This window comes from Argiope bruennichi, chromosome 3, assembly GCF_947563725.1.
Source record: "Argiope bruennichi chromosome 3, qqArgBrue1.1, whole genome shotgun sequence".
Taxonomy (NCBI): Eukaryota; Metazoa; Arthropoda; class Arachnida; order Araneae; family Araneidae; genus Argiope; species Argiope bruennichi.
Genome location: NC_079153.1, coordinates 118,986,599 through 119,001,117, shown reverse-complemented (window position 1 = coordinate 119,001,117; position 14,519 = coordinate 118,986,599). Strand labels below are relative to the sequence as shown.

Here is a 14,519-nt window from a genome sequence, read left to right as displayed (position 1 = left end):
ACTTTAAACATTCAATCGAAGAAATTCTAATAAGCTACCCAACTGTTAGTGATATCTTCGTCTTCTTAACTAAGCGTTCATTCCCATTCCTTGATTAGTTCTTTTGATAGAACTGACTCTATTAAGGGGTAAAACATTATATTTTTCATAATTTTCTCCCAAAGTCTGCAATGTTGTTTCTGCTCTTTCTTCTTATGTGAAATTTTTACCATTCCTGATTTGCATTAAAGTAAAATTTAAAAATTAGGGGACATAAATTTAGATTAACAATTATCTTTAGTAAAACGAAATTTCAATTGTTCAATAACATTATAATAGTTTATTGGAAAACTTTGGACGATGAACTAACCTCTGTCTCTTGCAGAAGAAAATAAAATTTGTCATCCGAATAGAAAAAAATTACATCATCTTCGTGATTTTTTTTAAAATAAATTTTATCCAGAATCCAAGCCAATTCTGTATATCGCCATCAAATCATTTTAACTCTAATTTAACTTGACAAAAAGTCCATTTTGTTTCCTTTAACTCATTGGAACTCAAAACTTCTTTTATTTGTTACTTAATTCATATCAACTACCGTTTTCGTTGCAAATTATTAATAGTGATGATTTCTTGTCAAATCCATGTCAATAGAAAAATTGTTTTCAAAATATTTCATTTTACACTATATTGCTCAAATTTTTCATCTAGCTCTAATAAACTTTCTGGCCTAACATTTAAAATAATATTTACTGGTCTTAATCCCCTTTTACTGCCTCTGTAAATTCAAACGGAAAATATGAGACCGATAAGAAAGATTAAATTCAATCTCTAAGTAAAATTGAATTGATACCGGTTTTTGTAATGACTTCGACTTTTTTCAGAGATTTAAATAATCGCTGGTATTATATTGTTAAAAGATTAAACTAGAAAATATGTTAAAGTAAGAATGATAGAAAGCACATTTTTAATAGTTACTGTCATAGTGACTAATTTGTTAAAAGAAGCAGTAAATACCATGGATTTTTTTTAAATGATAAAATAACTTCAATATCTTTTCAAATATATGCAATTAAAACATTTTTACATTGAACTTCAATAACAATAAACCGAAATTCAGTTAGCGAAAATTGAATTGAGTTGTAGCTGTTATGACGTTTACAATTGTTATGGTTACTTTTACAATTTGGCTTAATTTTTCTCGTATTTTGGCACTTTTAAAAGTTTGATTTACTAAGTTAATATATCATATATCTTTTTTATAGTATTTTTAGTTTGTTTTCATTGAGTAAAATTTTATCAATTCAAAAATATTTGTCAATTTTTGTATTATACATTTTATCGTACGGACTTCAACATTTCAATATATTTGTTAAAATACGTCAATGAACATTTCTTTTTAGCTTTCCACTTTCAATTTGCCGCTTTTTGAATCTTTCTAAAATTTTGTAATAGAATTTAGGTATTTTCTTTATTTCAACCATTACTTCCGTATTAAAAGGGTTCAAAATCTAAATACCGTTTTTTGAATATGTAAAAAAAATGAATTTCAAGATTCCTAAAATATAATGGATAGGAATTTAAATCATAGAATCTGCATCAAGCCGAAAATATGTCCATAAAACAATAAACATGATCAAAAGTATTTTCAAAATATATTTTCATTTATATATTATATTTAAAATACTTATTTTTAACGAATATCATTAGACAACGACACATAAAATATATTGCTGGATAGAAGATGATTGGAAGATGTATTTTATACGATAAGGCAATCCTGGTAAACGTTGTACTATTATTTTTTGACAAGAAAATGGCGATGTCTCAGGGAAAGACTCTTTTTTTTTTGTGCTGCAGTATACAATAAAATACGATAAATTATACAAAAAAATACGAATATTTTGTTGCATTTCGTTTAAATTCTATAAAGGACCTCCCCTTCACAAATTGACATACAACTTGTACAGGAAATTCTTATTTCTTATGTAAAGAAGAAAACCCTGACGTACTTCGTACATTGGATGAAAATGGTGGACACATCAGAATTGCTTTCGAACGAATCAGAATTGCTTTCGAATCTTTAACAAAAATTAAAGTTATGCAAGCAGCGGTATGGCGATAAACTTCTTACTATTTTTTAATTCTACTTAAAAATATTTAACCCGCGAAGACGCGCATCGGGCTTCGCAGGCCCGGAAACGTTTTTCGTGAGAAAAACGCAAATAAAATTACATTTACGTTACCGAAAATCTAAGTTTCACAAAAGCATACTACTGAAAATATAAAATAATGTTTTTCAGATAAATGCCACTTTCAATTTACACAATTACAACTAGTTTAAGTACAAAATATTTAAAATTGTTTAAAGGTTCTTTTCTCTTTAAAACTGAAAATTATAAAACATACATGAGACATAAATTATTACTAGTATTTATTAATAAAAATTATTTCTACATTAGTAAATTAAAATAAAACTTACATTTTAGAGACATTTGCAGCAAACAACGCTGCTATGTTCCCCGCATACATTTTTTTTACACGCGGAACAACACATTTGGGATTTTCTGTCCTTTGTACTGGGACATACATGGCATCTTTTTCTAGAAAATTTTTGCTTTTTTTGCGGGGGAGTATCACACTTTTCACTGCGGTTACAATTCAATTGGTCACGCAATTGACGGGGAAGAGTAGCCTGCATACTTCTTTCTTGAAGGTGGTCCTTCAATAATTCTAAAGAAAGATCTTTTATAAATAAACTTCTTTTCTTATACTGAACGGGTGGCGTATTTGATGACAGTAATATGATACGAGAATTTACAGTAGCAATATTCAGCATACTGAAAAATATGACCATAGGCCATCTTTTACTTATCCTCGCAGTAGAATATGTAGCTGACATTTCATCCACTACATCAACTGCGCCCTTTGTAAGGTTATAAAATGTTATAATCTCTGGTTTCTTTGCTTCTCCTGTAGAAGCGTCAATTGTACCACCATTATGCATTGAGGATAAAAGAACAACACATTTGTTTTTTTTCGGTACGTAAGAAACCAGTGTCAAATTTTTTTGGAATCCAAATAATGTTGAATATTGTTCTCGTTTTTTTCCAGAAATGAATTCCTTTGGAAGCTCCCTTTTATTTTTTCGGACTGTTCCCACAAGTGTAATTTTTTTCTTCAAGAGGTCTTTTGCTAAATCATAGCTAGTGTACCAATTGTCAACAGTTAGGTTGCGTCCTGAATTGAAAATAGGTTCTAGTAATCTCTTTACAATTTTGTCTGGGCCATTTTCAACGTTATATGGTCCTGCTGGTTGAGTTCCTGCATAAATCTCTAGGTTCCATGTATAAAATGTTCTCGCATCTACCAAGGCAAAAATTTTTATTCCATACTTGGCTGGTTTATTTGGCATATACTGTCGAAATGAACACCTTCCTCTGAACGGTTCTAATTTTTCGTCGATTGTCACATATTCTCCAAGAGTTTGAACTTTTTGACAATTTGCGACGAACATTTCAAAAATATTTCTGATGGGAGCAAGTTTATCCACTTCTCTTCTAGAAGAACGATCTCTTATATCAACAAATCTGACACACCTCATCAGAAATAAAAAACGTTTATATGACATAGTACGGTGGAATATGTCAATTCCTGTTCCATCAGTAGCCCAGAGGTCCTTTACATTTACATGGGAAGATTTGTGCAGTCCACCAAAATAGAGAAGTCCTATAAATGCCTTTATTTCAGAAATTTTTGTAGGATGAGCGTCTCTTTCTCTTCCAAATTTACATGCAATTGATCGAATAAAAATATTCGTGCACTCGACAATAATTGATATCATACTTTCATCAATCAGAAATGTCCAAGAATTTATTGGCGAGGATACATTTTTTGTTTCGCCAATATTTCCAGGCAGTTTTGAAATGATATTGTGAGCAGGAGTTCTCACATTTTTCCTTGGCTCCTTTTTATGCCATATCGTTTTACCGTCTTTCCCAACGTAATCATCGGTGGATTCACAAACGTACACTTCACTGTCTGAATCTAGCTCCTCTTCTGAATTCGATTTATGATCACTAATTAATTCTTCATCAACAATTTCTTCATCTTCCTCATTAAGAGATTCTTCATCTGTTGAAACTTCCGCTAATAATTTTTGTAATCTTTCGCATTCCTCTTTATAACTCAAGTATCGAGACATTATTGCGACCGTCTCCACTGCTTACAAAAATAGCTATGCGAACGCTCGCATCGGGCTTTCGAGGCCCGCGCAGCTGTTTCTGACAGCAGGTGTTCCATTTTCCAAGAAACAAGAGGGGTGAAATTCCTAGAATGACTATGGTCAGGTGGCAAATGACCTTGGACGCAGCTACTGGGGAACTTGAGTTTCTACGCTGAAAAACCGATTTTCTGCAGAATTGTTTTCAAGCGCTCGGGCCTCTGAGGCCCGACGCGCGCGCTCGCGGGTTAAATTTGCAATTGCTGTAAGTCGACTTTTAGTAGCAGTTGTATGCATATGTTTATTACATGAACTATTACATCAAGAAATTACTAAGTATATGACATTAAAGAACCAATTAGAAGAGAGGAACCTTTAGTTTTATTTCAGAATTGGAAATTGTTGAATTTTAAAAATTCACATTCACAAATACTATACATGCTTATTAAATCAGTATAGGGTTAGGAGAAATCATTTAAATAAAAGAAGGGAAATTCGCCTTTCCAGACGTTAGCTGAAAATGAAAGCTGTATCGTGCGTTCCAAATATTTACAGGAAATCATTAGATCGCTCTTTCACAAAGTAGAATCATTGGAATTGTTTGCTCTAAAATGCATACAATATTTCATTGTTTTTATCTGAAGTGTATCAAAATTTTAACCTTGAAAAGAAGGAATTCGCCTTCCTAATTAGCGAGAGTAAGTTTTCATACTTGCAGTTTTTTTCCGGCAATTTGAATGAGTAAAATTTGTAATAATGAATTTGATTGAAGTTTTTACTACTTATTATGAATATCATTTCCGTCCTTAGCATTGAGTCTTTTATTGTGAAGGTTCAATTTTTTTTCTCTAGTTCTAAAATAATGAAGCCTGAACCTTTACAATCCGTACTAAAATAATTGGAAACGTTTTTTTTTTACATATTAATGCTGTAATTACAGAGTTTGTAACTGATTTATTCCAAATGTGCTTTGTAGAATGATGGGTAATTAATACAGCTGAAATAATGGAAGTTTTTGTGTAGTTGCAATGTGATATTCTATATATGTTTGATATCATATTTATCAAGAAAATTTGATCATGGGATAATGTTTATGAAGTATAATGGATATTCTCATATTGGTTTCATAAAACGCATGCCAGGACCTACGGATTCGAATCTTGTTGATTGATTATACACTTGTGAGCCATCAGCATTTCAATTAGCTTCTTTATAACCATATATTAGCTGTAACCGTATATCTTAGCTGTAACTGTAATATGCATCTGTAAAGCTGTAACTGTAATATGCATCTGTAAAAACTGTAACTGTAATATGTATCTGTAAAACCAATACTGACAAACATTTTTAGCTCCGATTTTCTCATGTCGACATAAAATAAGCTTTTATTTTTCAAGTGATGTATGCCTTATTTATACATTATCTCATCCATCGCATGCATAAAATTGTGCATACTACATTAAAGTATTGAATTAGGCTCTAGACATTCTAAATCATTATTGAATGAAAACACAATTTCAGAATATTTTACTACGGTTTAAAAACTATGTTATATTTAGCATAGAGTTCTTTTTATGACATTCTATTTCTTAGACGATTCAATGAAACTGTCAAAAAGTTGAAAATTTACAGCATAAATATTCTTTGAATAGTTAATTTCTTCATACTACAAAAAATATTTAAAGAATTACTATTTTCTAAAATTGCATAAAATTTGTTTCTATATAAGGGCAGTTTTATCTTTTGTAAGCAAAGCACAGAAACTCGAAAGCAAATAAAATTAACCTATTAGAAGAAAATGCGTACGCTTTATTTTAAAATTATTAAAGTGCATAGTTGCTTGGTGAGTGTTTTTGACAATATATCACGGAAATTATTTCAAAATATAAATTGAAACTGAACGGCTTCAAACTCCATCCCAATTTTTCATTTTCTCACGGCTACCGACTCAAGTTGACGCAGGCGACTAAAATTTTCGAAAATGGAATAACACGGAAACTGCTGCGGGTTATTTTCTTGAACAAACCCATAAGGGTCCCCTTCCGGTTATCTCTGGGGCTAACCAACTTTTATACTCTTTCCCTTTTCCGTAAAAAGCATGAAATTCGATAGAGAAAAATAAAAATATAAAAAAAATCAAAATCCATCTTAGAACGAAATACTAAAGCAGTAAATGGAATTCTATATTTTTTCAACTGCTTTTCATTCGCGATATATAAAAATAAAATGTTTGTAACATGACTGGGTAAATTAAATTTCTTTCAAAAATTCGATAACTGTGGTAGAAAGCGGAGGCAAAGAAGCAAGGAAAATTGGATCCCAGAAACATTTCCTAACTAGATTTTCCCGCAGAACCATTTATCGAGGAAAGTTCTCGAAAATAAAATAATGTTCTGACTCCTGTACGAGTGCGACAACACGCGAACAAGACGAGACTTCATAGCAGATGGTGCGCATGATTGAAAACTATCTGCTTGCTTTGGAAGCGAATCATCGGGAAATTATTGGATTTGCTGCTCATGCGTTCTCTGGAAATTTTAACAATATTTAAAGAATTTCTTCAAAATAATCTTATATGCTGCCTGGGGAAGAATTTAAACCAAAAATTAAAAAAAAATGTTATGAATAATTTATTTTATTGTTTAATTCTGTAGGCTGTAACTTAAGTCTTGTGGGACCGATTGTTTAAAGAAAAATGAAAGGGTACATTTTTATAGTTCGTTTGATGAATTGATTCATCACGATAGGATAAAAACATACATTTTTTCACTTCAGTGCAAAATTATAGCTTAAGATGTATATATTCGAATAAATGTATATATCGGGGAAAATATATCTTATTTGTCTGATTACGATTTAAAAAAATCATTTGGGTTTTGATAGTCATGCAGTATCGGTATCATCTATATATATATGTAATGATATTTTAATTCTAATTTCAATTTAATTAATTTCCAAGATTTTATCTTAATTTATCCTATAGTAACTTCATTCTAAAATATTCTCTTATTTCGTGATCCAGTTTCACTTTCGGTTTAAATAATTCCTTTGTAAAAATAATGCGCCATCAGTACTACATATCAAATAAAAGTGAACCATTCGGTGCCCTTGAAAAGGTGTCAAAGGTCATCACGTGTATTGAATTGGCGCGTGGCCAGAAATCCTATCTTATATAAGACTAGTGATCGTTTGTTCGACCCTTTTTGGGTTCTTTCTTTACTTCTGCTTTTGGGCCGAGCTGCATCTGCTTGTAAATGAAGTGCTTTCCCGAGATGGATATTAAAGAGAGAATAAAACGAAATTAAAAATATAACGTCTCGTCTATGTCTTCAAACTTGCACTCTGCTTCAATCAAAATGATTTACTTCTTTTCAGCTATTTTATAAATATTAGGTATGGTTTTTGTAACAATTATCAGTGATTAATTAAGAAAATGGAATTAAGTCATTAATATACTTTCTAATTCTCAAATATTAAGGATATGAATGCAAAAGACAAAATTTGAAATGCCAGCTCAGTAAGTTTCTTCCAATTCATTCAATTTACACGCTTAAGCCTAATTGGTATATGTGCTTTCCGGCAGTCCCGAAAGATTTAAGGAAATAAATCTTTTTTATTGAAAAAGTTTACATTTTTTTCTTTTTTAAGCAATTTTAATAAATTGCCTTTTCTTATTATCATTAAATCAACGCTGATTTACATCATTAATGTATTATTCTCTATGCTGATTGGCTGCGTTTCAGAATCAGTATTATTAAAATCTTTAAAAAAATTTGCTTAATGCCGAGAGAACATTTTTAGCGCTTGGAGAGTTACATTATATGCAAATCTTGTCTTCTTTCCGATGGTTTTGGAAATTTCGATCCTTTTGCTGTAGAGGTAAACATTCGATAATATTTATATTTTGTCTTAATACATTATGAACCTTTTGTCTCCTTTGTTAAATGCACTGTGAATTTTGAGAGAAAACAGACTATTCCACTGCGTCATCTTATTGATTATGTTAATTTGTAGGATAAAATAAATTAGTTTTTAATTATAGAAATTCTTATACATTTGCGTCTTTATATGCTAACCAACGGCAAATTATTGAAAACTTATCAAGGGTGTCCCAAAATTAACGCAAGATTTGAATATGCCACCATTCGTGCAGTAAAGTGTTGGCAACCCTATTAAAAATCATTTGGCAGCTGATAGTTTGGGGTTAGTAAAAATGGAGTGTTTTACGATAGAACAACGTGTTTTCATAATTGATCAATATTTAAAAAATAATGAAAGATTGGCGGCCACAGTTTATTCATTTTAGAAGTGCCCCTCCCTCCAGATCATGTGATGGAACATCGGATTTCTTTCTATGAGGTCATTTGTAGAGGTCTATGCCAAAGTCCACAAGCAGCTGTGCATTGAAGGAGGAAATGAAATCCTGCATCTACGAAATTCAGCCACTTTTATGTAAAATGGTCATAGAAAATTTCGACAAAAGAGTGCTCATTTACCAGCAAAGCCGTGGAGGCCATTTGCCCTATGTGTTATTTCATATATAACCCTATCTTGTGTACTTGACGATTCAATAAAAATATAAGTTTAAAGAAAAAAAAACTGTTTTTTATTTAATTCAAATCTTGCATTAATACGTTCTATAATATAACGATCCATGTTTACTAACTCTACACTATCAGCTGTCAAATGGATTTTTTAAAAATAAGATTGCTAAAACTTCAGAAATGGTGGCAAATTCGAATCTTGCGTTAATTTTAGGAGTCCAGTTACTACTTTGATTGAATTTTCATTTAACGCAAAGGATCAAATTTTAAAAAAGTAAAAATAAACAAACACTAAAATTTACCTAACTTTAAAGATCAGATTTTTTGTTTTTAATAGAATGTAAGAACATCGTTTTAATTGTGTAATGACGGAAAAATTCTATTTCTGAACAATGCGTTACATCTTAAGTTCGTGCAAATGATCTAAGTAATTTAACTGAAAAATTGCGGGTTTTTCTGCTTTACAAGTGCATTTTCTGTGGTATAAGCAATAAATGACCATCGTTCGATATAACTTGTTAATGTTAGTGATTTAATACATCCGATTCTGATATGAATGTCAAGGTTGCAGATAACACAATATTTCCATACTTTGCTGCTGTGACATCATAATCAATCGTTTTCATTTCATTAATATCATTGTCAGTCAATGGCCTTAAGGTGTACGTACACACTAGAAGATTATTTTTTAATTTTAACTTTAAAAATACAGTTTTTTCACAGTAGGTTATTAATATATGTTTAAACTCATTTCAATGAGAAAAAAACCATATTACACTAATTATTAATTAATTAAATAATATTTAATGCGCTAATTAGCATATTTTTTAAACATCTTAAATTTTAATTTGTACAGATACACAATTCTAGTTGGAAATCATGCCTAATATTGGTCTTCATGCTGTCTGCCTCAGTGAAGTTATATAACAATTGTTTCAACAACAATGAATAAAGAAAAGCGAGATTGTTTTCTGTAATTTTAAATTTTAAACAGCTATTAAAATTTTATTTCTATAAATATAACTTTGATTGAGGCACAAAACATCCGCTATTTCGTACAGATTATTTTAATATATAAATAATTGTATTGGGTCAATTTCTTGTTGAGTTCTGATATTTTGAATGAAGCAACATAGTGGAAAAATATCATTCTTCATAAAATGAGTTTAAAAAATACTGAAACTAGAGTTTTTAGTGAAAGTACCCCAAGAAGAATAATTATAACTCAAGAAATATTCCGAATATTGACAACATCTTGGTATCGTTTGAAAGCTAGAGGACCAGAAAACATTTTACAGCAATAAAAAAATATTCGATATTTTGAACGATTTTCAAAGTTTCAAGCGTGTACGTACCCCTTAATGAACTTCGGAGTTATTCCATTATGCCAGCCTCCATGTTGAGCCCTTGGTTATTTCAAATAGTATAGTCATGGTCAGAACCCGTTTCTCCTTCATTAGAGTCCACAGAATAATTTCTTGATCCATCGAAATTGACGGACGGCGGCTGCAGTAACATACCCGTTGTGTTATTGTAACTGTCTTTAATACAGCCAGAATTTTCTGAATACAAACTTAATGTTTATTCTAACCAGTTTTGAAGCGTACTTTACTTTATACGTATGCAAAACAGAAGAATTTTTTCATTAATAAAATGATAGATGACAAAGCAAGGTCGAATTCTTCTTTAGCATATCTGGTGTGTAGTAAATATACCAAATTACTAATAATCCATTAGCCAATTTTAATTGCAAAATTCTCTAAATAGGATCTTTTACTTCAGTTGCAACTACTTCTTATATTCAAGATCTAGATTTAAGAAGTATTTTAAGCCAACTTCAATAATTTTTCATATACGGCATAATAATTAAACAACCTTATATATTCTTGGAAAATCAACCAGAAAACATCTTACTAGCTTGTATTGCAATAAAAGTATACGCTTTCTGATACAAACCCAGTTAATGCAAAAACCATCGAATCAGACATCAAACTTGAATGATTCGTATTAATGGATTGCAACTGGAGCATCTCATAGTAATCTTATTATTACCATTCCGTTGCATATAAGTCGATGCAATGCAATTGGAATCATAAAAAAGACAACCGAAAAGAGAGAGAGAAGCTTATTTATTTATTTCTAAGCCAAGTGAAAAGTAATCAGAAACAAATGGAGCAGAAATGAATGAAGATATTCGACCTCGGAGCGTATGAATGTTTGGAATTTTTCCCCCCGCCAAGCCATGATTCGAAAAATCATATCCATTCGAATTTAAAGCGCGGTTTGTGTCATATTGTATGAGGGAACGAATGAACGATAAAAATTATTTTTAGATAATAAAATACATTCATATTCCAGACGGTAATGGAAGAATTAAGTAGTTGCAGCAGAATAAATAAATTTGTAGTATTCGAAGACTGGATGGACTGAAAGTAAAATAAATAATAATTTGTATGGAATTGATTGTTCAATGATTCCTGAAATTGAAGAGTTTAGACAATGTAGATCATGTTTATAAAAACTTCATCTGAAATGATAACGTCTTCCATATATCTTTCACTATATTTTTATTGATTGATTATTTTATTTTGAAAGGCTAGAGTATTGAATTAAACAAAGAGATTTTCCAATTAATTAAAATACTAATTGATGTTACATGAATCGGGTTTTAAAGAGCAAATTGAATAAATGAGTATTGAATTATACATTGAAATTTAATATATATATATATATATAGGAGCTCAGCGAATGACATTTTCGGTTACGGAAGTATGTACTGTTTCATAGTAAGGCCAATAAAAAAGAATGAATATTAAAACCCAGATGAAGAAAAGAAATAATTGGAAGCATATGTAATATTTTTTATGAATGCGATTGAACATACGTAGGTGAAATTAAAAATGATTTAAATAATTTATTTGGATGTAAGTGGATATTTTTAGAATTTTTTTCAAGAATGGTACATTTTTATGTACCAGATTTGATTCATTACATGCTGATTAATATTGTCACAGAAAAATCCATCTGGCTTATAAACAGATAACGAAACTTTATTTTACGCGAAAACATAAAACACAGATGAAAGGTACACAAATAAACATTTTCAGTGCCGGGATTGCCTGGTTGGTAGGGCGTTGGATTCGTACCTTGGCTTAAAATTGACTTCTTAAAGTCAGTGGATTTGTCTAGACAAAAACCATTAGAAACAACAACTACATTTGCAAAAATCAGCAGCGCACAAACAGAAAAACGTAAACAAATAGCCACAACACACCACAAAGCTCAAAGACAACAACACTCTAAAGATAATTCATTCGACTGTTCACTTAAGCTCAGCTCAGCTCAGCTCAACTCAACTATTCCTCTCTGCTCTTCATCATTTTCATTACTTCCATGATAAGTCATTAGTTGCTCAAAAACAAACAGCGGAACTCGAGTAATAATGGGGATATCAAGATTCTCGAATATTCGGGTTCATCATTCTTGCCAACAAATTCGCCGCCAAGTCGCCAAATGGTAGCCAAGGTGGAGAACCATTGACTCAGCATCCATTCAACATCTGTTTGTGCAATCTGTAAAACTTTTTTTGTTATCATGAAACAATTGTGCAAAGAAGCAGTGTTAAAGTTTCGCAACAATTTCAAAAGTCTTGTTACGATATATTTAATATTATGAAAAAAGTAAATATCTTTTCTGTTGAAGGATTTAGACGAAACTTCTATATAAATAGACCATAATATAAAAGCATTTTAATATAAAAGCCACATAAGCTACATATAAAATTTCACCCGTTTAGCTAATGGTGGTAATTATCTTACATAACGCTATCCCATTCTCCTGCAACTATAAACTTTAGGATTTTTTAAAATTCTTTCTAGGGTGTTAAGTATTCTTATCACCAAATCAATCAATCTTGGAATCAAGTTGTGTAAGTTGGCATCAGTTCTTAGAAATTTTTCAGTTAGACAAAATCCTACATGCTTCAGGTTCTTATCTCATACAAAATTATGTATCTTGATTTGTTACTTAATTTTTAATTAAAATAATTAATAAATCAGATTAAATTTATCTAACAAGTTAAATGAATTACTTCTTTTAAGCCACTCTCAAACCTAAAAATATTTTAACCCTTTAAAGGGTCACTTTTTCTAGTCATATTATGTTAAAATATTTTTAAGCTTGACATTAGAATAAGAAAAGGGATTCATTTAGCTTATTAGATAAATTTAATTTGATTCATTAATTAATTTGGTTAATTAATGATTAAGAGACAAACCAAGACGCATTATTTTGTGTGAGATAAGAACTGAAGCATCTAAGTTTCTGTCTTTCTAAAAAAATGTGTCAGAACTTATGCCAACCTACATAATTTCATACAAAGATTGATAAATTTGGTGGGAAGCATACTTCCCACGGCCTTAGAAAGGGTGAATATACTATAACTAGAAAAAATGGCCTTTTAAACATTAGTTTAAAATTGCGGTCATGAAGTGGAATCCATAAGGCTGCACGGTTTGTACAAGCTATATGACTAAGTTGTATGGAATAACAGAAGCATCTTGATAACCAAGATTATGCAAAAATTATACAATTACACATAAGAATGATCTCGAAATGAAACAGGAAAATTAGCAAACAGATTGACGAAAAACAAAAATGCCATGAATAAAAAAAGAATAACATAACAGAATAAAAAAAAAGAATGAATGAATCCGGCCTTAAGACTTTTTGACCCTGAGGCATTTATTCCATTTAATTCATTACTGCATTTAAACTTTATATTTATTTCTAATTTGGTTAAGTTCATTTATGTTTTAGATGCAGCAGCATTAGCGCTCTCTAAATACAATGCAATTTTCTTTTATTTAGATTTGAATCAGAAAAGATTTACTTTTGAGTTATTTTCAAAAAGATTTCTTTAACTTTCAGTTGATAGTTTCTTACTGATACGGTAGATTCACATTTGACAAGATTTTTGTACCTTGGATTTAATTTTCAACTGATCTAACAGGTGAATTAACTGCAAAAAAAAGATATTAAATTTGTTGACATGTCTAAGCACAGCACTACAACAATAATTTCAGTTATCTCAAGATATTCCTTGAACTTGAACAAACGATGCTAAATATTTGATCGTGTTTGGCCTGAAAATCAGTTTTCATTTTAAACTCAGAAAAATTAATATGCTTTAAAATGTATCAGTAAATTAATATTATAAAATTATTACAAATAATTTCTTGACGTGTGAATTTTATCATTCATTAGAAATCTCAGTTTCAGTTCAGCTCTTTTGCCTTATTAGCTTACAGCACCTCAATCTATGCGTGACTCAGGAAGAATAATTTATTTTCCATTACTGTGAAAACTTTCGACTCGGCTTTCCACTCAATTCATTTCAAAGCCGCCACCCAACAAATTTAAATTCCATTCATTCATTTGCTTCAAACTGTTTCGTTTATTAGCTTGAAAGCCATTAATTTGGGTTTTGGAATTCAGACCAATAATTTCCTCAGACGATTCATCTTAGCGCACCGTGTTTAGGGATTCGATTCCAGAATGTTCTAGAATGTCAACATCGAATAATGAACCTTACTTTTGATTTATTGCGAGGGTTCGCAACAATTGGTCGTAATTGTGAACATTCGGACGTTACAGGGGCAGGAAGTTACGTTCTTCGAAAAATATTTATTCAGTAGGGAAGTTTTAGAAAAATGGAGGAGTTAAAGACGAAAGCGTGCATATTTAAGGGAAGGAAGCAGATTTGAGAAATAGTG

The 14,519-nt window shown here is 30.7% G+C and overlaps 1 protein-coding gene across 1 annotated transcript; it reads right to left on the bottom strand.

The window, feature by feature from the left end:
- Positions 1–2,464: 2,464 nt before the first annotated feature.
- On the bottom strand, positions 2,465–4,183 carry LOC129962946 (piggyBac transposable element-derived protein 4-like). The gene has a single exon (XM_056076949.1). The coding sequence runs from the start codon at positions 4,181–4,183 to the stop codon at positions 2,465–2,467; it is 1,719 nt and encodes a 572-aa protein (XP_055932924.1).
- Between the last annotated feature and the right edge of the window lie 10,336 nt (positions 4,184–14,519).

Excerpts from the sequence above, each read along its gene's own strand:
- LOC129962946 (XM_056076949.1), bottom strand. The coding sequence starts at position 4,183 with ATGTCTCGATACTTGAGTTATAAAGAGGAATGCGAAAGATTACAAAAA.